The 22,394-nt window shown below is 38.8% G+C and overlaps 1 protein-coding gene across 1 annotated transcript in view; it reads right to left on the minus strand.

The window, feature by feature from the left end:
* Positions 1 to 22,394, minus strand: part of THSD4 (thrombospondin type 1 domain containing 4) — a 323,270-nt gene that overhangs the window by 63,434 nt on the left and 237,442 nt on the right. Inside the window, exon 7 of the mRNA XM_075714358.1 lies at positions 8,874 to 9,078. Within this exon, the coding sequence (XP_075570473.1) occupies positions 8,874 to 9,078 (205 nt within the window). The remainder of the gene's footprint in view (positions 1 to 8,873; positions 9,079 to 22,394) is intronic.

The raw sequence follows: 22,394 nt of genomic DNA on the forward strand, positions 1-22,394 counted from the left end.
ACCTTGCCAGAAACTCTAAAATGTAATTATTTAAGCAACACCAGTATTGAAAAAATATATGGTCAGCAAAGAATAATGCTCTAGATATATTCTGGTTCAACTACACGTCATTAGACTAGGTAAGACTCTTGTGCAAATTGAATTCAGTGGAGTTGAATTCATTAACACCAGGGTTGAATTTAATCCAAAGTCTTAACAACTTCAAGGGTTTTAGTAAGTGATCAACCTAGCCAAGTAATACATGTTGGCTACAATAAGATGAACATTTATTTAGTGACAGCAACTCTCCCTGCAAAAGATCAATTTGAAACTATTTTAAGGACAATAATTCAAAGGATATGTAAATGTAGTTGCATGTGCATGAAGAACCAGGTGTCTTAGAAACGAACTTCAGGTAAGAAGTGTTAGAAAGACAGCTATTGCACATTTCTATCTGTCTTAATATACTGTCTCCTATTAGTTTTTAACCCTTTTGCATTAGAAGCAAACTTGTGACAGTCTTTATTCTCCTTGGCAATTTGTCTACACATGTATTATCATCAAACCTAGGCTGAACTCCAAAGGTCAAATACTGACATAACCTGCAAGGACTTCAAGTAGCACTGTATCAGATCGTAAGTGAAATCCCCTTTACAGCTTCAGGAGTGTTCACACTGGATTTTAGATTGCCTCCCATCCTATACCTTACATGAAGCTGTCCCACCATGATTCTCCAGTCCTGGATTTTTCTGGGTTTGTTCTTTTAAATATGATTGTAAGCTCATATTGTTTTCAAAAATCACTATCTTGTAAAGGCTTTTACAAGTGAAAGATCCTGCGCTCTCCCTGGCTTTGTGTGTCCTAGATGTTTATCTAGCATCACCACAGAAAAGGCCTTTCAAATCTCAGAATGAACTAACCCACATGACAACACACATACAACTGTGGCTAGAAAGCATAAGCAGTAATCTCAATCGTCCTGTAACCTAGCATGACCTTTGAGGAAGGAATATCTTAATAAATAGAATATTATCAATAATGCAGTTAGTATACAGAAGAAAGTGCAAAGACTGTTAAATGTACCACAGCGATCACTTAATCCTAGCTATGACTTTTTTAATAGGGAAAAACCACGCTCATTGTGACAGGAATATGATCACAGAAGACAAGATCCAAACTCAGACTGACCCAAAAATTCTTGACAGAATATGCTTCTAAGATTTCTGTCGTCTCCAGGCATAAAACAGAGACTTCTCATGCCTCTTCACCATTGTCTTGAATCCTCCAAACAGAACGTGGCAGCCAGACTGGCTATGTTAAAGGTAATTATCATGACCCAAAGTAAGGGCAGGTTGTAGGCCCCACACCCACTGAAACTATAGCTGGCAGAGGAAGACCATGAAATGATCAAACAATCACCCATGTGTCCTGGTTTCAGCTGGGATAGAGTTAATTTTCTTCCTAGTAGCAGGCACAGTGCTGTGTTTTGGATTTAGGATGAGAAGAATGCTGATAACACACTGATGGTTTAGTTGTTGCTAAGTTCTGCTCATGCCAGTCAAGGACTTCTCAGCTTCCCATGCTCTGCCAGGCGCACAAGAAACCGGGAGGGGGCACAGCCAGAATAGTTGATCCAAAGTGACCAGAGGGCTATTCCATACCATGTGATGTCATGCTCAGTATAGAAACTGGGGGGCGGGGGTTGGCCGGGGAGCAGCGCTCACTGCTCGGGAACTGTCTGGGTATCGATCGGCGGATGGTGAGCAATTGCATTGTGCATCACTTGCTTTGTATATTATTATTATTATTATTTTATTGTTACTACTATCATTACTATTTTACTTTATTTCAATTATTAAACTGTTCTTATCTCAACCCAGGAGTGTTTCTCACTCTTACTCCTCCGATTCTCTCCCCCATCCCACCGGGGCAGGGGGAGTGAGCAAGCGGCTGCATGGTGCTTAGTTGCTGGCTGGGGCTAAACCACAACACCATGTAAACAAGTTTTGGCATAACCAACTAACCACAATACTGTACTTACTTTTGGGCTTAAGGAAATGCAACCCCTTGAAAGTTTCAGGCCAGCATATGTAGTCTAAATGTAAATCCTGAAGCGAATCTGTCAGCAATTAGTGTAATATTAATTCACATGCACTGGACTGACTGGGTAGTTGCTAAAAATGTATGTGTGTCTGATCAGACTCTGAGCTTCTGTCATGGAAAAGCATTTTCCTGGATAGGTCAGCATTAGATACGTCAGTACTGAGGCTGGTTTTAAATCCATGTTGAGAAAGACAACTCTCTTAAACCTGTGTTAGTTTTGAATTAAAGCATGGCCACGCAGAGAGCAATTAATTCAAATTATTATTAATTCAGAAACTCAATACATCTACAGTAAGCTACCAGTGCTAACTAAACTGAATTAAGTGGAAAAAATCAGAATCTTCTCTGCTCATCAGGTCTCTTCTAAAGCTGCCATAGAATTGAACCTTTTGATGTGGCCAAAAATTGGCTAAGCTTCTATTAATGGCCAATTTTGTAGAGTCAGAAAATATCTAACCAAAAGTAAAATCTGAAGCACTGCAGGAAAAGACTGAGAAAGGAGACAACAAGCAAATAAGCAGGAGTTATCAACTGATATTACCATTACCATATTTTTATAGGAATGCTTGATTTTGCAAACACTTTCCAAAAAAACAAATTGTTCCTCTTTCTGTGTAGTATTTCCTGACTAGGAATCCTAATCATAAACAGCATATTTTAGGAACATTATTCAAAATGTTCTGGTTAAGTTTACACAGAGATTCTAACTGCCTCTTCAGATATCAATAATTTACTCTGAAATTTCCTTGTGGTTTGAACTTGCTGTGCTTCATTTCAGTTTATTTAAGAAGTGGTTCCTTAAATCTTTTCTTCACAGTTTGGAGCACATTGTCGTCTGTACAAAGAAATCTCTTTGTTGTTTAACTCCAGCAGAGAACAGGCAAGAGGACCAAGGACAAAAGGTAAAAAAAACAGTTATTCTAATCCAGATATTGTAATTACATAGTTTATAAGTAATGCATTCAGTAAGCTGTATATATGAGAGAGACACTCCAACTCTAATGCACAGACTGACACATATAGAGATGCACTCAATGAATAATATACACCATAAGAAATACAATGTCAAAGTTCTTGTGGAGGTTTCACAAGTCCATCACAATAAACATACCTAATAGCATAGCTTTGGGTTGCAGCACTTCCTAAACTCAAATGAAAAAATTGCAGATTTTGTTTCTGAATAGAAATGCAAGAATTTTCAATGGTGCACTGATAGCTCTCACTACTTACTTGGGACAGCCACTGAACCCAACGCACACCTAAGAACTGTAACAGGAGTTTACTATCAGCAGATCCCTTGTATATAAAGTAACTGAGAAAACAGAAAAACTCTCCTCCTCTGGCATATTTTTGCATGTTCATTCCAAGTCCCGAAAATTCAAACACATACCCTCTCTTCTTCATATTACTATATAGTGTCTGTTGTAACTTTTTTGCACAGAAACCTTTAATCCTATTTTAAAGTGTATTAATTGATCTAATTAGCATCACATGAAGGAAATCAATGAGTTAATCGTTAATATATAAATTATAAAACTTTTCATATGATCACATGTGATATAGCAGTGCCTCTAACAATGTTTATCTTCTAAATTCTCTGGCAGTATTCTAATCTAACTCCTTTATTTGCTATAAATTTGAATCTCTAAACTGATTTCAAAATATTATTTGAAGCTCAAGAGCTGCTAACAATATTCGATCATGAGACATACCATTTGAATGTTATCTGCTGCAGGTAATACTGAATCAAGATATTTTTTAGATAATCTTTTCACAGCCCCTTTAGTATCAGTCACATTTTTTTTCATATGACAAATTCCTTAAATCCATATCCATGTTCAGGCACACCAATCAATATTCACAAGAATGCTATTAACATCTCTCAGACTTTTGTTTAAAAGAAGTATTAATGTGTAACTAACTTTAATCACAAATACTGTATAGTGGCATGTGCTAATAGAAGATGCTAGAATAGCAGAGTATCATTTTACAGAAAGCAGGGAAAATGGATTAGATCCAGAGACCTCCCTATCTCATTTAGTGGCTGAAATAACTTAATTCCATGAAAACCAAAACTGAAATACATAATCTATTCCCTGAAGGAACTGTAAAGCAAGTAGCAATGAAATAAATTTCACTATGAAATATCTTTGTAGTGAATAGTATTCAGGTAAGGCACAAAATGTTAAGAGACTTTCCAAAACTCCAATGTATACACTTTCCCTTTCATAAGATGGCAACAAAGGCAGGCAGCTGTCTGTACTGTTTGCAGAACTGAATCTCAAAGTCGTATGACTCCAGATTCAGACAACTGCTCTAGAAACAAACAAACTGTTGCTTGAGTTATGGGACATTACCAGATTCTTTCCAATTAGAGTAAGTTCATTACATATGGTAAGTGTATTTCAAAACTAATGCATTTTCAACCATTGTATCTTTCACTCTGGTATTAAGCTAAATTTTAATTTTTACTATTGGTACTTCCTTCCCATCAGATTCTCTGGCTGTTGAGGCTATGGATATGGGTAACAACGAGCTTCTCAAGACCCAACACGCAAAAAAGCACCTTCTAAATAATCACTTCAGATTCATGTTATTTGGCTTTAACATTTTGCCATTATCCCAAATCCCAATCCCAAAGATCCTCTAGTATTTATACTCAAAACCACATGTTTTGCAGCATAAGTGCTGTAATGTACTGGTCCCACTTAAGGTATTATGGTCCTACTTAATTCAGTGGCAAGCTTCCCACGTCAGTGTATGAGAACTGGCCTGCTGATAATTACCAGTGGGATAAAAAGTATGTCTTTGTCTCCTTTCTGTACAAGACTAGCATGTGACAGAAGTGCTTTGCCAATGGAAAAGCCTGTCCAAGGTCAGCAGTTCTGTTGCTGAAAGGTCTAACACATCAGCCAGTAAGAAAATATTTCTGAAAACTACTTTGAGAAGCAAGTCATTCCGTACATAGCTCAGGACTGGACAGCCTATAGCCTTGTTTGTACTTTATGGAGTCTAAACCTAAATTGTAATATGTAGCTTTTGCTTCTAACTGTAAAAAAAATACTAAAGTAAACCTACAGACTGATTAATACCTTATTAATAGTTATTAATAGCTATTATTTAGCAGTCAAAAACTGGACTGCTTTCTTTCTGAATACACACACACGTAAGAAATAAAAGATGTTTCCTGGGGAGTTTCTGATCTGCCTTACGGCTCTATTAGAAGTAGTTCATTTTGGCTCACTAAGAAACACCAGTTAACATCACAGGCCATTCTCAATTTGACTGTTAAAATATTTTTCTTCATCAGATCGACAACCTTCCTACAGTAAAGATCTTCAAGACATGGAAAACCTAAAAGGATTTAGGATTTAGGCACAGGGTCGGGGGGACAGGACAGGGAAAAGAAAAGATTATGTTTGTGCTATATGAAATTCATTCATTCAAAAACAGAACACCCCCCCAAAAAAAGAAAACATAAGCAGAAGAAAGCAGAAACAATGCTATTGAAGGTTTTTAAGGTATACAGAAATAAAATAGTATAGATCACTAAATGCACAAGAAATCTATGATTTTGTAGTTTTTGTGAAAAGTTAATTATGAGGTTACATGAACAACAAGTTGAACAACCACTGAAATAGCCTATCTCCTTTAATCTGAATATTCTGACTACCCAGATAATTACATGTTCCAGAAACACTAAAAGCTTCATATACCACTGTCAGGTTTTCTTTTTTAACAAAGTTTGTTTTCAAGTAGCAAGAACTTATAAATTTTACTCTGCAATCACTCCAACTTGTGTGCAAAAACCAAAAATGCAATACTCAAAATTAGTAAACCTTAATAAGCTACCATCATATTCAGCAGCATCATTAGAACTATGCTTTTTATGAGGGTCACAGGTTTGGCAACAATGAGCAATAGATTACTGCAAAAAAGCTTACAAAAGCAGTATGGAGAGGCTTTCAAATCTCTGGATGACTTTTAGCTAAGTTTGAAACTCGTTGGGTAAGAAACCTCACATTCTTGTCTGCTTTTTCCAGCATCTCCTGATTTTACAGAAATATATCCTTGTGAAAACACACTTTCCTGATTGCTTATTTGCTTAGTAGTTTTGACAAAGCAGTGAAAAGGTGTGGAGCTTTGTAAAAATTGTTTAATGAAGCCACATGGAACTCAAGACAGTCTCCTGAACAGAGACAAGCAGGATAACTCAGATTCCCAGAAACATCTGCTGTCATTTTCTAAAAAAATTTTAGTAACTTTGAGCTGACTTATGATTTTGCATTGAAGAAACCATAAAATGTGCAAAGTTAAAGGAAAACCAAAAGCAACAAAGTTACACTCCTTGCAACAAGAAGAATGTTACTTACAAGCAGCTCTGATGGCTACACCTGGACTATGACAAACAGGGACCTGAAACTTCAGTTTTGCAAAGCACTCAACTACATGCTTAAAGGAATGGTTGCTGGGTTGTTTTTCTTGTTGCTGCTGCAGCATAAGGATGAGTTTAAGAATTTTTAAAATTATTTTTAAAGTTCAAGACTTCTGCTTATTACTACAGAGAAACCAGTAAATACCAGATGTAAGTTTTCAAGATTCCCAGCTCTACCAGTGTTACATGGTCTATAAAAATGTGCATGTCTAAATTTTGAATGCTGTTTCATCAGTGAGAAATTTGTGACCACCAATATGCCAAAAAACAACCTCCTAATTACCATTTCACTTGTCCAACAAATTGCTCGATAAACCTTTCTCTAGTTTCAGTTTTCCCATCTGTTAGAACATGTTCATTCCTGTCCTGGTGCAACTCAACTGCCTCAATAAACCAAGTTTACCGTGTAACAGTGTAAGCAGAGAGGCTAGAGTCCTTCTAGCTGGAACTACAGCCTCAAGAATTCCTAACAGGGGAGGGAGCTGGCAAATTTAGCAGGGTAAATCCATACCAGCAGCTTTAAAATGAAGCATATGAAATAGATTTTAAAAAAAGAAAAAAAAAAGGAAAGGAAAGAAAAGATGATAGCATAAACCAAGAGCTCAGGGGATAAGGAGATAAGGAGTAGCATGGGAAAGAAAAACTTTGCCACTTTCCCATACATGCCAACAGCCTGGTTATTTTTAAGCAAAAAAACGTTACTCTTTTTCTGTCCTGCCCATTCCAAAAATGTTCAAGTAGCTCAGGACATTTTAACATAGTTAAGGGAATTTTTCTGCCAGCTGTGTTCAGATGCTGGCATGTAAATCTGACAGAAAAATTACATTCAACTCCATGATTTTATATATTAGTAACATGGCTACTTTCACTGTCCTGCCAAGTAAGCTGCATTCTCACCCATTTTCTACTGAATGTACAAGTATCTATGGAAGCTCTTCAGATAGAATTACTGGTTTTTTTGGTCATCAAATGAGTTAGTGTTGATGGATGCTATACAAACTGTTCACATGAAAAAATGAATGCTAGTGTATAGGATGAAACCAGGACAAATTAGAAGTGATAAGATCATCCTACAAGAGGTCCAGAACATTTGGTTTTCTTGGACTGTGGGTAGCTTATATTATTTCTTCACTTTTGAAGAGTCACTTTTTTGGTAAAATTATGGAATTCACATTACAATTGAGACTGTTCCCCATAATAAACTCGCATCTACAGGCAAATGTTTCTGTAGAACTAGTTACAGCTCCAGCAGGAATTAAGAAGAAAGCAGAAAAGAGGAGAGAAGCAATTCAGTAACGAGCACTTCCCTTCCTTGTACTTGAGCAGCAGCTGAGATGCTTACTAGCCAGAAGTGAGATAAAGCAGCTGTCAAACAAGAGTACTGGGATTTGAAGCTTCCAGTACAGCTAAATAGTTCTAGTAATAATTACATCAAGCTAGCAAGAAAGGCCTCATGTAGCTCCATTTTTGTTATTTGCTATGGTCATTCTTAAGACAGATCTAAGGATGGACTGACAGGTAAAGAGAAATTAAACAGCGAGGGGCAGATTTTACAAATCTTAACCAACTCTTCTCTCTCCAGTCCACTCAGCAGAATTGGCTCCAAAACAGAAGCACAAACATAGGCAAACTAAGGGCTTTGTAACCTGGGAACATGAGGGGTTACAACAGGGAATGGCACAGTCTGCAAATGCACAAAAGACAGATGTAGATCAGCAGAAATTTCACATGATCTCTAATTTGCAGCACACTAGACAGATCCAGAAATATACCACAAGATGCTATGATGTTAATATAAATATTCCAGGATCCTCTATGGTTTTGAATTAAGGACCTGCTTCAGAATAAACAATTGTACAAATGACCTTGCATTCTGAGGACACCACCTCAATATCACATTATCTCAACACAATTTTGGTATACTTTCACTTCAAAAGAACTGAAATTTTTAGGCAATCAGAAGACACTCTTTTTTCCTCAAGCAGCCTCGATACATTTTATATAAACGAGCATGCCGCTTGGCTAGATTCTTGACTGCTCAAAGAAGGTTAACGATGTGGGAAGCATAATCACCACAGTGGAACCACCTAATAGGAAACACCAAAGCCAAGTCAGATGGACAGGGAAATAGATGGTAACAGGTTGACGGTGTTTGTCATGCAAAATCAAGTCAGAATTATAAACTGACAGTTAATTCTGATCAAAATGCCTGTTTAATGATTTTTTTTTCTCCCGCTCTTCTCCTCTCTTGTTCTTGACATCTATTTCACACTGCTTAGAAGGCCTTTCCTGGCATAACCTCCACCCAGCTGTACTAGCACACAAAGAATGCTTTATTCACTGAGATGCAACTTACCCAAATAGTTGTTGCTCTTTGACATCTCAGTAATGTTGATTTTAGTAGCTCCTTCAGGAATTTCCACTATCTTGTGGTAGCCAAGATTTGTTAGCGTGTGTTTGAAAACTCCAGACACAACCTTGCAAGCAGTGTTGTCCCCTCCACATATTCCACACTTGTCAATCACCTTGTCTGAACCCAGATAGTCGTCACAGCCAATGCTCTGCAAAATAAAATAAGACTTCTTTTTCCAAGATCTTACAACTGCAGACTTCAGACACAACAACACTGACTTTCAGAGAACGTTCAAGCCTGAAAAGATTTTGTGAATTAGCATTTCAGCAATTTCTTCCCTCGTTCTTCCATATGCAAAAAGGCAATAAAAACCAGAGGGTCACAGACTTGGGCATTTCAAGTTAGCTGACAGGTTTTTACAGCCTGTTACCAAAAATACACGAACACACTGAAGAACACTAATGCATTGACCATTGCCCATTACACCCTTCCAAGCTGAAAGAATCTCTTAACAACATAGTTCCTGTAGCTGCTAGTCAGAAAAGAGGTGAAGAGTTATGATTTTGTTATGATCCAAAATGGGCTTTTTACAAAAGCAGAACCACTTTATATATAAAGTGTCATCTTAATCTCCTCTAAAATTGCGCACTGAGACTATTCTCACCAAAAGAGTTTTCTAAAAAGTCTTTGTACTGTATCTAGACAGTTACAGAAGCAATCCTCCTGTTCACTAGTAGAAAATTTTCAACCCACTCTGTAATACCCACTTGGACAGGATAGTTTTAAAAAAATTAAATAATTTAAAATAATGTAAAATAAAGGGCAGAAAAAAATGTTAAATATTTGACACAAACCAGGAAAAAAACAATCTTCCCAACTTGTTGCACTTCAAAAGCACACATACTGTAGAGACTATCTCCTCTTTTACAGAAACATTTCTGTTCATTGACCTTGCTGTTTTCTATTTACAAACTTTAAATAACATTTATGATGAACACATCATCTACCTATATGATTAACTGGCACATGCAGAAAAGAACTTCTCATTCGCATTCAGGTACGAATGAAATATTACATGAGCCAGTAGGACAGAAGCCTATCGCATATTTTATGAAATGCAGTAACTTGATGGAAAATGTTCAAAATAAATGATAGAGTATTGTTCTATTATTTCAAATTGTCAAAAATACCTGCAAATTCTTGCAAAATTCTTGATGAAAAAATGGTTAATTATTGTTTTACAGTCCAAGTAGGAGGGGGAAGAGAAAGAATTTTTTGATACCACCAGCTTACAACACAGGGAGTATCTTAAGCCTTGGCATCACTGTATTATCTTCCCCTTCCCAATATTAACGCTTGGCCCTCGCTGCGAAAAATGTTCTAAACTGCAAGCCAGAGTCTGCTTAGTTCCAATATAAATATTTAACACCCAACATCTTTTTTATGACTATCCAAGAAACACAGATAAAACGATCTAACTCATCACTGCCAGGATCATATGGAGCTTGACAATCATACCTGCTTGTAGTCATGAAGCAAGAGAATGAAGATTCCCGGGCACTGTGTTTCACAGTGGAATAACCCCGTAACTAAAAATCTCTTCCAGCCTATTAAATCTAGGAGCAGATTGTTGCACGATTTCAAAGAGGTTTTGGATTCAAATAGAAACATTTGGTTTAACATCCTGCATTTGCATTGCCTGGCGGAAATCTTAAAATCATGTACGAGTTCTATTTTTGTCTTTTGCCTCAAAATGCATTTTATTACTAACAAAGTAATGCATTTGCTTGAACATGGGAATTACAAGTCTCACTATACCAAATCATACAATATGATTTCAGACCTGCTAAAACAATCTGAAAAATGTGAGTGATGTTGTATTGGGTTTGTGTGGCAAGGTTTTGGTAGCAGGGGGGCTACAGGGGTGGCTTCCGTGAGAAGCTGCCAGAAGCTTCCCCTATGACCAAAAGAGCCAATGCCAGCCAGATCCAAGATGGACTCGCTGCTGCCCCAGGCCAAGCCAATCAGCGATGGTAGCAGCGCCTCTGGGATAAAATATTTAAGAAGGGAGTGGGGTGGATGGGAAGAAGAACCTGCACAACAGCAGCCAGAGAGAGGAGTAAGAATATGTGAGAGAAACAACTCTGCAGACACCAAGGTCAGTGAGGAAGGAGGGGGAGGAGGTGCTCCAGGCACCGGAGCAGAGATTCCCCTGCAGCCCCTGGTGAAGACCATGGTGAGGCAGCTGTGCCCCTGCAGCCCATGGAGGTCCACGGTGGAGCAGAGATCCACCTGCAGCCCATGGAGGTCCATGGTGGAGCAGATATCCACCTGCAGCCCATGGAGGACCCCACGCCGGAGCAGGTGGATGTGCCTGAAGGAGGCTGCGACCCTGTGGGAAGCCCACGTTGGAGCAGGCTCCTGGCAGGACCTGTGGACCCGTGGAGAGAGAGGAGCCCACGCTGGAGCAGGTTTGCTGGCAGGACTTGTGACCCCATGGGGGGACCCATGCTGGAGCAGTCTGCTCCTGAAGGACTGCACCCCATGGAAGGGACCCACGCTGGAGCAGTTCATGAAGAACTGTAGCCCCTGGGAAGGACCCACGTTGGAGAAGTCTGTGGAGGACTGTCTCCTGTGGAAGGGACCCCACACTGGAGCAGGGGAAGATTGTGAGGAGTCCTGCCCTTGAGGAGGAAGGAGTGGCAGAGACAATGTGATGAACTGACCACAACCCCCATTCCCCATCCCCCTGCACTGCTCACGGGGAGGAGGTAGAGAAATCGGGAGTGAATTGAGCCCAGGAAGAAGGGAGGGGTGGGGAGAAGGTGTTTTAGGATGTAGGTTTTATTTCCTCATTATCCTACTCTGATTTGACTGGTAATAAATTAAACTGATTTCCCCAGGTCAAGTCTGTTTTGCCCGTGATGTTAATTGCTGAGTGGTCTCTCCCTGTCCTTATCTCAACCCACGACCATTTTCGTTATATTTTCTCTCCCCTGTCCAGTTGAGAAGGGGAGTGATAGAGTGGCTTTGGTGGGCATCTGGTGTCCAGCCAGGGTCAACCCATCACAGATCTAAATTTAAGACAGCTCTTCCCAATGACTGATTCATCCCTGTATTAGTGGTCCTTGAAGGATATTTTTGCTAAGAGTATTTACACTTTCTCCACCATATATTTTTTGGTTGGAAGTGTACTGGTAGTTAGCATCAGCCTATGTTATACAGTGACTTTCAGGGAATTTCCATTGCCAGCAAGTTGTTTTAAGGAGGGAATCCTTTCAAGTATGAGGTGTTACACAATATGAATTGCTATCATAAATGTTTAATGGTGTTCCGCATCGCTACTGAGTCTCACACAGGTTAATACAATTTTCTTCCTCTTAGCAAACAAAAGAGAACAGAGAAAAATGTGTTTTATTCGTTGAGGCCATCCTGCAGAACTACTGCGGGTCAGTCTGAACAGAACTACTTTTCACAGAAGAAACACAACCAATCAGTACAAACGGGATTCCTTTGTAGGGAATAAATATCACACCTGTTTTAAACTCACATGTCATTTAGTCAAAGGTTGACTGACATACAAAACAGCTGTCAATCTTTGGCTGTACTATTTGGAATTCTTCCCATATAGGGTAAAAGGAGCCTCTGTCAGAAAAAGTGCCTGTAATGTCTAAATTCTCTTTCACAGAAATGACAGAAAGATACAAAGAATGAATTACTGGAGACAAGGAGCTAATAATCTGAAACCAACAACTGACAATAAGAAGCCACAGAACGACAAGTATATAAATAGGATAAATAATAAGATAATAAATAAATAACACAAGATAAATAAGATAATAAATACAATAAATAATAAGGTATAAATAAATGATATATATTATGCAGAGTGCACTCATATATGCATTTTACATATCAGCAGAACAGGTATTTAGCAACAAATTACAATTTTACAAAGAAAAATTAAAAATCTTTACTGGCATGTCTACGGAGGCTTTCAGGGAAATGATGTGCTTTAAAGATGAATATTGCATAGGTTTCAGAAGAGGCGGCCAGTTGTAACTAATACGTTCTAGAAAACCTTGACATTTGCTTAGTACAGTTCAGGCAGGCATATAAAAATGACTGTGTACTCTCTAATACTTCCAGATAGAGCAAGGATATCATATAGCAAGCCTGTGTCCCACATGTTCTATGGGATTCTGCCTTTCTAACTGTATAAAGCATAGATTTCTAGCACTGACTGGTCTCAGCATACTGGATCAGACACCTGTTACTGGACCAGGACTCAATACTTAGGATGTCCTGGGCCTTGGTCCAGGGTAATTTTGGGAAGATGAAAGAAACACCTTTCTGGCAAGCTGATTCTGTTTTCTTTCTGCTTTTAAACAGCTGCTGGAAGCTGCGCAGAGATTTGGAATGGTAGTCATCCTTGTAGAACTAGGCTGGTAAACAGAATTCACCCAAACTAACAAAAAATGTAGAATCCATGCAACTGTACTGAACAGATAGTTCAGCATAGTTCAGCATTTTTTTCTTTTTTTTTTCTTTTCCTGTTATGACTATAAATTTAAGAAGTATCACCTTGCTACTTGGCTAACGAACATTCATATAAAAATATGAACCAACTTCTAACCTCTCAGGATATGGTATTCATTACATTTAAGCACATGTATATGCAGCAAACATAAATCCCCTTATCACATTGCCTAATACACTGTGATACATCAGCAAGAAAAAAAAGATGTTAAGGAAAGAAGTGATACAAACTGGAACATGAATAAGTCTTAACTATGTCAACAGATACAAAGATCAGAAGTTTTGCTAGATAAGCAGATAGGTCTGAAATCTCATATAGTCTCTTTGTACAACTCTGGAAGGTTGAGATGTAAAGTGGGTACCAAATACATTAACACACAACTCAACAGCCCTGTACACTGTCACAATGGTGACAGAAGGCCTTGGTCAATGAAGAATTCACAGTTGGTTTTCATCATGTAATACACATTTTAAGGAATCCAAAAGCAGATGCCACTTTTTGAGCCACATCACACACAACATTCCTACTATGAATGTAAAAATACTAGGGTTGTGAATATGAGATGAACAAGAAGACAAAGGTAAATGCATTCTGCCCACCAAAAGGATTTTGGACAGGACTACTGCAAGCTGTTCCTTGGCTATCAATATGAAGAGGTCTAGAACACATCTGTCCCTTAATACATTTTCTTGCAAAGTATTGTTTCTTAGAAGAGGTACTTTTGACGTGCACTATCTATACATCTTCTGTACTGCTCAACTATTTTTGCAAAGTGGTTCAAGAAACTCTTAAGTTACAAGTAAGCATGAAAGACACTGTTCAAGAATTACAGCCAACTGTATGCCAAAATTAATTTAAATAAAAACCCTCGAGAGAAACAAGGGACAATCTGGATGAAATATTTAGTGGTGGACTTAATAGGGATTTAGGACTATGTATACAATAGAATGGGGCTGGTGCCAGGCATTTGAAAACATGAAGTGCTGATCCTTGAAACGGAAAACAGATGTTACAATTCCAGTACTAAATGATTCTATTAAAAATTGTGATCTATGTGGTAGAGTGGCATAAATAATACAACATGACATGGCATAAATAATACAATATGACAACAACTTGCTTCCATTGCTTTAGCTGCATTGTTTATCAGGTAGGAAAGCCACAGTTATGAATTGTAGTATATGAACACCATTAACTTAAAAAATTAGTTATACTGACAGGTACTTAGCTAAAAGCTGTAATGCATAAGTAATTTGGAGTCTGGACATCCATGGGGCTAGAAGGCAGAAGAATAAAATGTTTACCAGGAGTCATATGTAAGTATAAGTCAAAAATCCTAAGAAAAGGGTCAGGGACAGTTATGGATGTACCATCCAGCTGCTAAAGAAGTGTTAGGAAGGGTAATGTGAGAAGAGTAATCAAGCAAGGTGCATGGCCTAAAACACCACTAAAGAAGTTAAGTGGGTAGCAGAAGAATACCTGACTACTGGTGGGAAACCTGCTTTAACACTGTATATTACCAATAAATCCTAGTTCTACAAACTGCTGAGGCTACTGCTAATTAAGTTTTATATGCTACTGTCCTGTAAAACAGAGCTTCATGGGAGCCATCGTATTTGCTGTTCTGTTTGAGCAATACTACTTCTCCCCCAACTTGGTATCACTGATTTAGCTACCAAAAAACATATACTCTTTCATCTGCTCTGTGGAATAAATGGAAGTATTGAGATTAACTATAGCATTGTGGGTGATTTCTGGGGTTTAACTACAAGAGATGATACCTTTACTTTTAAGTTACCATTTCTCCTCTCCATGTTCTAAAAAACTTGGTACATGAGTCTTATAGGGTGGTATAACGTAACACTATCAGAAGTTGTTATACCTCCTTTCTCAAACTTCTGGTCATCCCTCCAAAGTAGTTCAACACCCTTTGAGGGTGAATCCAACAAAAATCATGAAATATCAAGACCATTAAAACTAGCTTTGCTAGCTGATAGTATCTTTTCAGTATTCTAATTTGCAGTTAAAATATTTACCTTTTTTTGCTTCTGTAAACTATCAACTTATCCAAAACCATATTTTGAATATATTGGGATTTAAACTGTTTAATATCATGTAGCTTCGACAGAGAAGTAGGATTACATGAATTATTAAATATTATACTGACAGGAAATATTTCATAAAAATTACTGGATCTAATGCTAAGGACTAATTATTTGCTGCATTTAAGGAACAAAAAAAGTAGGATCATCCAAATCTCACATTAGCTGTTTTGAGTCTCTTTGCCTTGTAAGTATCCAGGTACCTGAGCAGTAAAAATACTGTGGTTTACATTAGAAAAACAAACACATCAGGGTAAGAAAATCTGCATATTAATACAAAACTACCAAAGCAAATGGGTAATCTATGAAGCATTATCAACACATCGAATGATTTATTTTAGCACACATATCCTGCCACATTATAGAATCACAGAATTGTTTAGGTTGGAAAAGACCTTTAAGATCATCCAGTCCAACCATTAACCTAACGTTACCAAGTCCACCACTAAACCAATTAAGGGTAGAGTAGCAATTTCATGTTTCCTGGCTTGGTGGCTGGATTATTTATAATGAAAGTAAAAACTAGGAATCATTATTTCATGCTGAAAATAGAAAGACAGATTTAAAAGAAAGAAGACATCCTGCAAGTGCATCTAGATGCTTCTCTGTTAGTATTTAGCTCTCATTTGCTGTTTCCTTGTTTCATCTGCACTGCTAGCGGCTATAAAACGAAATAGCTTAGTCTTAATAATATATAATTTAAATCTGGAAAGAGAGATAGAATGGTGATTGCATGGCATACAGACAATGAGATTCAAGCGTGAACAGAGTAAGAACTACTCTTATGCACTCTGCCACCTAAGACAGAGAATACATAGTCATTAGATGTATATATTAAGGGCAAGCAAGAAGCGGCACAGACTATTTAGTTTACCCAGAAGGTAAAATACTCTACAGATACTTTTCATAGGTACCTCACATGGACTTTAAATTAACAAGCAAGGATTAAGATCCAAAACAGGATACATGACTCTGGAGAAATTCAACACAGAGGGTACACATTCTCCTAACAGCAAGAAACAGACTGCCCACATTCCTAAGCCTTTAACAAAGACCATTTGATAAAGTATTTTGAAATTCTAGATTTGAGGATTTTGATGTAGGAATACTAACTGATAAATCATAAAGCTAGTACTATCATATACATCATCTAGCTGGTATTATCAAGTATGTCACGCTTACAGTAACATTATTTTCTTCTTGCCTTTTTTCCTGGAATATCTATGACATGGTCTAAAAAGAATAGATACTGAGGAAGTAACATTACCATTCAAACTCTCCATGAAACTACTTGTCAGACTTCATTTAAAACAAGCCATCTACAGAATTAATTCAGATTGATATGAATTTTTGAGAAGAAGATATTTACTAGCACTCACTTAGGATTTTGCAAAATTTATATTTAGCTTCTCATAGACATTCAGATAAGGAAGATGGGATGAATGGTTTCTAACTATATATCTTTTTTAATTAGGTATCACAGACTCTGATCCAAATGTCAGGAGTCTGGAATTTCCAGCATTCATATTGTAAATCTGCATATATTGCACTATAAAGGAACATCACTTTAAACCAAGCCAAGATAAAGCAGAATTAAAGATAGACCGGTACTGAAATAATTATTTTGAACTTCTGCCATTGTATAATGCAGAAAAAACAAACAAGAGGAAGAAAATTCTTTAAAGCTGACCTGTAGATAGGTAGTAACTTCAAGGTTATGTGGTAGATGACTCAAACATGGTCTTCTCAGCACATAGCTATTATTTTGCTTTTTGTGCTTCTCAGGCCCATGAAAAGAGTTGAATCTTTTTTTAAGAAATCCTGTGGGTTTTTTCCCAGGTATCTTGTTATTTCTTTAGCTTACTGTGCTTTCTTATTCCACCTGAGTAATCCATTCCAAGGATGCACACTAACAACTTTGAATAAAACACCAGCACAAGAAAAAAAGCAAAAGTCACTGTGTTCTTCATCCATACAAGCAACAAATGGAAATACATAAAATGTGTGTGTGTCTATGCAGCTATACATCTGCCCTGAAATAACCCTTTTTCTGTCATATCTGCACTACAGGTTATGTTGCCTGGTTTCTTTGCTTCCCAAAAGGAGGAAGTGACCCGTAATAGATCAGCAGTGATACATGTGATGAATTCTGCAGTTGCAGCTCATTGAGCAGTCATTATTGGTTGTTGTTGAGGAGATTCTGCCCTACAAACAGCATGGAAACAGTAAATCCAACACAAGTTCAGTATCTGAGGTAAGATTCTCAGTTCTCCCACTTCTCCTCCCTTCTCCTAGAAACTACTATTTTCCTTTCATTCTCCTAGATGGTCTATAGGATTATTTTCACTAGTACAGAACAAGAAACATGGAGTACCTTATAGCTCTTGCTCTACTGTTACTATATTCTGTCAAATGAAGCATGTAGAGAGTAGACTATACACTATAATGTAAAAATTTTCCCACAGAATCATGCTACTAATTAGTACTGCACTATCTTCTTAGGTTCTATTGGCTGTGTGGCACTATACAACAACAATTTAGTGCTTCACTTGCCACTAGAGTAATTTAGAATTTGTCAGAGAAACTGAAATTCCAGTGATCCATAACGATGTCTGTAGAAACTGCCTCTTCTGAGTTTTCCTCTCTTGATTTTCCTCTTGAGCAAGACCTCCAAGGTCCTCAGACACACACCTAACTGAAGTCCACAAAAGAAAACATTTCTACACTTACCTAATCCCTCCTTTCAAAATAAATTAAATAAACCATGGCATCTCTGAGAACAATGAAGGAGAAAAATAATTGTAAAAAGGGAAGGAACATTACAAATGGTTTTAAAGTTAGTTTCATTTGGCTTTTCCCTAAACTCTACAAATTTTCCTGAACATGTTCATTCAGGTCTATCAAAAAAATGCTTGTTCAAGCACAAAGGAATCATTCCCAAAATCTATGATCACACTAAAGCTGGAAGTCAGGAAAGATGTCATAGTAAGCTAGAAATACAGCAACAATTTAACAGAAAAAAGGAAAAAGCTCAGATTCTTAACAGATAAATAAAGTTCTTCCATCACTCTTGGTCTTTTCTACCAAATGCCTTAACTTTTTAACTAGTCCCTGCTCTATATTGTTCACAGTTCTGCTGTTAAGAGAATCATCTTCGACCTTCTTTCATTCCCATTTTAATAAACAACTTCCTGTATTCTAACGAAATTTCGAAGGTAGTGTGAGCTTTTCTTGCCACATCAGATATCTTCTCCATATACAGTCTGATGTTTTTAATTCCTAGGCCTTTCAAACAGAAATGGAAAGATGTTATCTTAATAATTCAACCAGTCCAAATGGACACAATTGAACTTGCACATTAGAAATTTAGTGTTGCCCCCAGGACACTTAGGTGAGGTAACCATTTGTGCAATATGGAAAACAGCTTCCCAATAGCTGAGATGCTAACTTAGAGACTTCTTCACTGACCAGGAATATAACTGTATTTTTACAAAAGCTATGCCGCTGTATATTTTTGTAAGCATTTCATTAAAAAGCAACTTATCTACAAGAGAAATCAGCTTCTGTTTTGTGACAACATACAAAGCACTTCATCAGCAAGCCAAGGAAGAGATTTGATGTCCTGGAATTTTCATACTGGTTATGGCCTAACTATAGCCTGGAGATAAGTAGGAATTTGTGACTCCATGTGCACAAGCAGTTGGAATGGTTGGCAGCTACATAGCATACAGACAAACCGCATGGTATTTACTTCTAGAATACAGGCTTGAATTTGAGTTGGCTAGAGGGGAAGCTCCAGATCCTCAAGAGACACTTTTAAGATATGCAGCAGATACTTAATATGCCTTGAATCTGACAGCACAATCTTTAAGTTATTGAAAAGCAGAAAAGTAACTACATATAATTAGAACCTCTGTATTCCTCAGAATAAAATCTGTTTTTATTTGTGCAAAGCACAGAAATGCCCAAGTCAGGGCTTGCTGTTGCAGTCATAATTGTACCTAGGCATTAGAGACAAGACATTCCGCAAAACCCTGTATAAACAAGGCATAGCTGACCCACCCAGCACCATGAGATGTCACAACACCACATCCCACAGCAGAATACAGCTGCCAAAAACACAGGAAATACCAGGACGTTCGACAAAGAAAACCCTACAACGCACACATACAGATGCAGCCATCCTCCGAACACCGCAGTCCACCATCACTCACAACAAAGCCCCAACCAGCACAGGGATGATGACTGACCCGTTCAAGAGCCACAAATTAGTCACCCATGGACACAGTCAAGAGAAGGGGTGAATAAGGAGTCACCTTTTCAGATTGTTTTTAAATCTGGAAGGATACAATTGCTAGAACAACCTGCAGTCGTATTGGAAGTCTGTGGGAGAACCCCAAACTCCTTCCAGGCATAAGTCCCAGATCATGCCTCCGTTATACCACTATTTTTTACTGGGTTTCCCATATCCAAACTTAAAGCTGGTATTGATGTGTCATTCCTCGAGAAAATTGTTTTTCAAGTGGAACCAAGTTAGAAACTCTGCTGATGCAGAAATGAGGAAGAAAGTCTCATTTTCCCTAGCGCTGTAGGGTCAACACAGCTATGGGAATGTGAGACTAGTTTCTTTCTGCTTTGTGCATCAACTAAATTATTAACTAGACTCCAACTGTAGAACAGTGACCTGTAAGAATGACAGTTCAATAGCAGCTTAACTACATTTCTAATGCTCTTCTAATAACTTGAATTTTCTGCTTCTACAAACACACAATGAACAATATAAATGTGTCTATTATAGAAAAAACATTGACAAATACTTTCTAGGAAGCTCTCCTTCCAGTATTTAAAGTTCAGAATATGCTATATAGAAATCTGTAAGAATCTTCACAGCTGAAAGAGGCCTTCGGAGGAATAGTCATCTAACATCCACAGAGCTTCTCCTCTTGGTGCTCCCTTGATCCTGAGAACATATCATTGCATACTGCTGGTATTATTCATTTTGCCACTTTTTACACTATAAGCAACATATTGATTCTCACTGCATCGGGAGCGGGGGGGCAGAATTGATTCAATCTTAGCCATTAGCAGGTCGAAAGCTTAAGAATCAGAGACAGAGGCAACAAAGGGAACCTTGTGGTTGGTGTCTACTACAGGCCGCCTGATCAAGGGGAGCCTACTGACAAAACCTTCTTCCTCCAGCTCCAGGAGGCTTCACGCTTGCAGGCTCTCATCCTACTGGAGGACTTCAACCACCCCACCATTTGCTGGAAAAGCAACACAGCGAGCTGTAGGCAATGCAGGAGATTCCTGGAATGCATAGACAACGACTTCCTAAGCCAGGTAATAGACACCCCTACCCAAGGGGATGCAATACTGGACCTGATGGTCACCAATGCAAGTGAGCTCACCAATGACACCAAGATTGGAGGCAGCTTGGGCTGCAGTGATCACACACTGGTGGAGTTCACATTCCTGAGGGATATGGGAAAAGTGAGGAATACAGTCAGGACCCTACATTTTAGAAAAGCAAACTTCCAGCTCTTCAAGGAGTTAGTCAGAAGGACCCCCTGGGAAACGGTCCTCAGGGACAGGGAACGGAACAGAGCTGACAGATCTTTAAGGACACCTTCCATAGAGCACAAGAGCTATCAGTTCCCAGGTGTAAGAAATCAGGCAAGGAAGGGAAGAGACCAGCATGGCTGAGTAGAGACCTGCTGGTCAAACTAAAGAATAAGACGGAACTGCACAGGCAGTGGAAGCAGGGACAGGTGTCCTGGGAGGAATACAGGGAAACGGCCCGGTTGTGTAGGGAGGAGGTCAGGAGGGCCAAGGCAAGGAAGGAGCTGAATTTGGCAAGGGACATAAAGAATAACAGGAAGGGCTTCTACAGGTATATCAACCAGAAAAAGAAGGTTAAAGAAAGCGTACCTCCCCCAATGAACAAGAATGGTGACCTTGTATCAACAGACAAGGAGAAGGCTGAGGTACTCAACAACTTCTTTGTCTCAGTCTTCACCATCAACCCCTCTCCTCACCGCTCCCAAATCGACGGACCAAAAGATGGGGAGCAGGGGTGTAAAGCCCCTCCCACTGTAAGGGAAGATCAGGTTCGAGACCACCTGAAGAGCCTCAATGTACACCAGTCTATGGGACCTGATGGGATGCACCCCAGAGTCCTGAGGGAATTGGCTGATGTAGTTGCCAAGCCACTCTCCATGATATCTGAAAAGTCATGGCAGTCACGTGAAATCCCTGCTGACTGGAAAAAGGGAAACATTGTGCCCATTTTTAAAAAGGGAAGAAAGGAGGACCCTGGGAATTACCAACCTGTCAGCCTCACCTCTGTGCCTGGGAAGATCATGGAACAGATGCTCCTAGAAGCTATGCTAAGGCACATGGAGGGCAGGGAGGTGATTTGAGACAGCCAGCACGGATTCACTAAGGGTAAGTCAGTCCTGCCTGACCAACCTAGTGGCTTTCTGTGAAGGAGTGACTGCATCAGTGGACAAGGGAAAAGCAACAGATGTCATCTATCTGGATTTCTGTAAAGCCTTCAACACAGTCCCCCACAGCATCCTTCTCTCTAAATTGGGGAGATACGGATTTGATGGGTGGACTGTTCGGTGGATAAGGAATTGGCTGGATGGTCGCATCCAGAGAGTAGTGGTCAATGGCTCGACGTCCACATGGAGACCAATGACAAGTGGTGTCCCTCAGGGGTCCATACTGGGACCAGTGCTGTTTAATATCTTCATCAATGACATAGACAGCAAGATCGAGTGCACCCTCAGCAAGTTTGCACACAACACCAAGCTGAGTGGTGCGGTTGACACGCCAGAAGGACGAGATATCATCCATCCAAAGGGACCTGGACAAGCTGGA

Source organism: Pelecanus crispus, chromosome 7 (genome assembly GCF_030463565.1).
Source record: "Pelecanus crispus isolate bPelCri1 chromosome 7, bPelCri1.pri, whole genome shotgun sequence".
Classification (NCBI taxonomy): domain Eukaryota; kingdom Metazoa; phylum Chordata; class Aves; order Pelecaniformes; family Pelecanidae; genus Pelecanus; species Pelecanus crispus.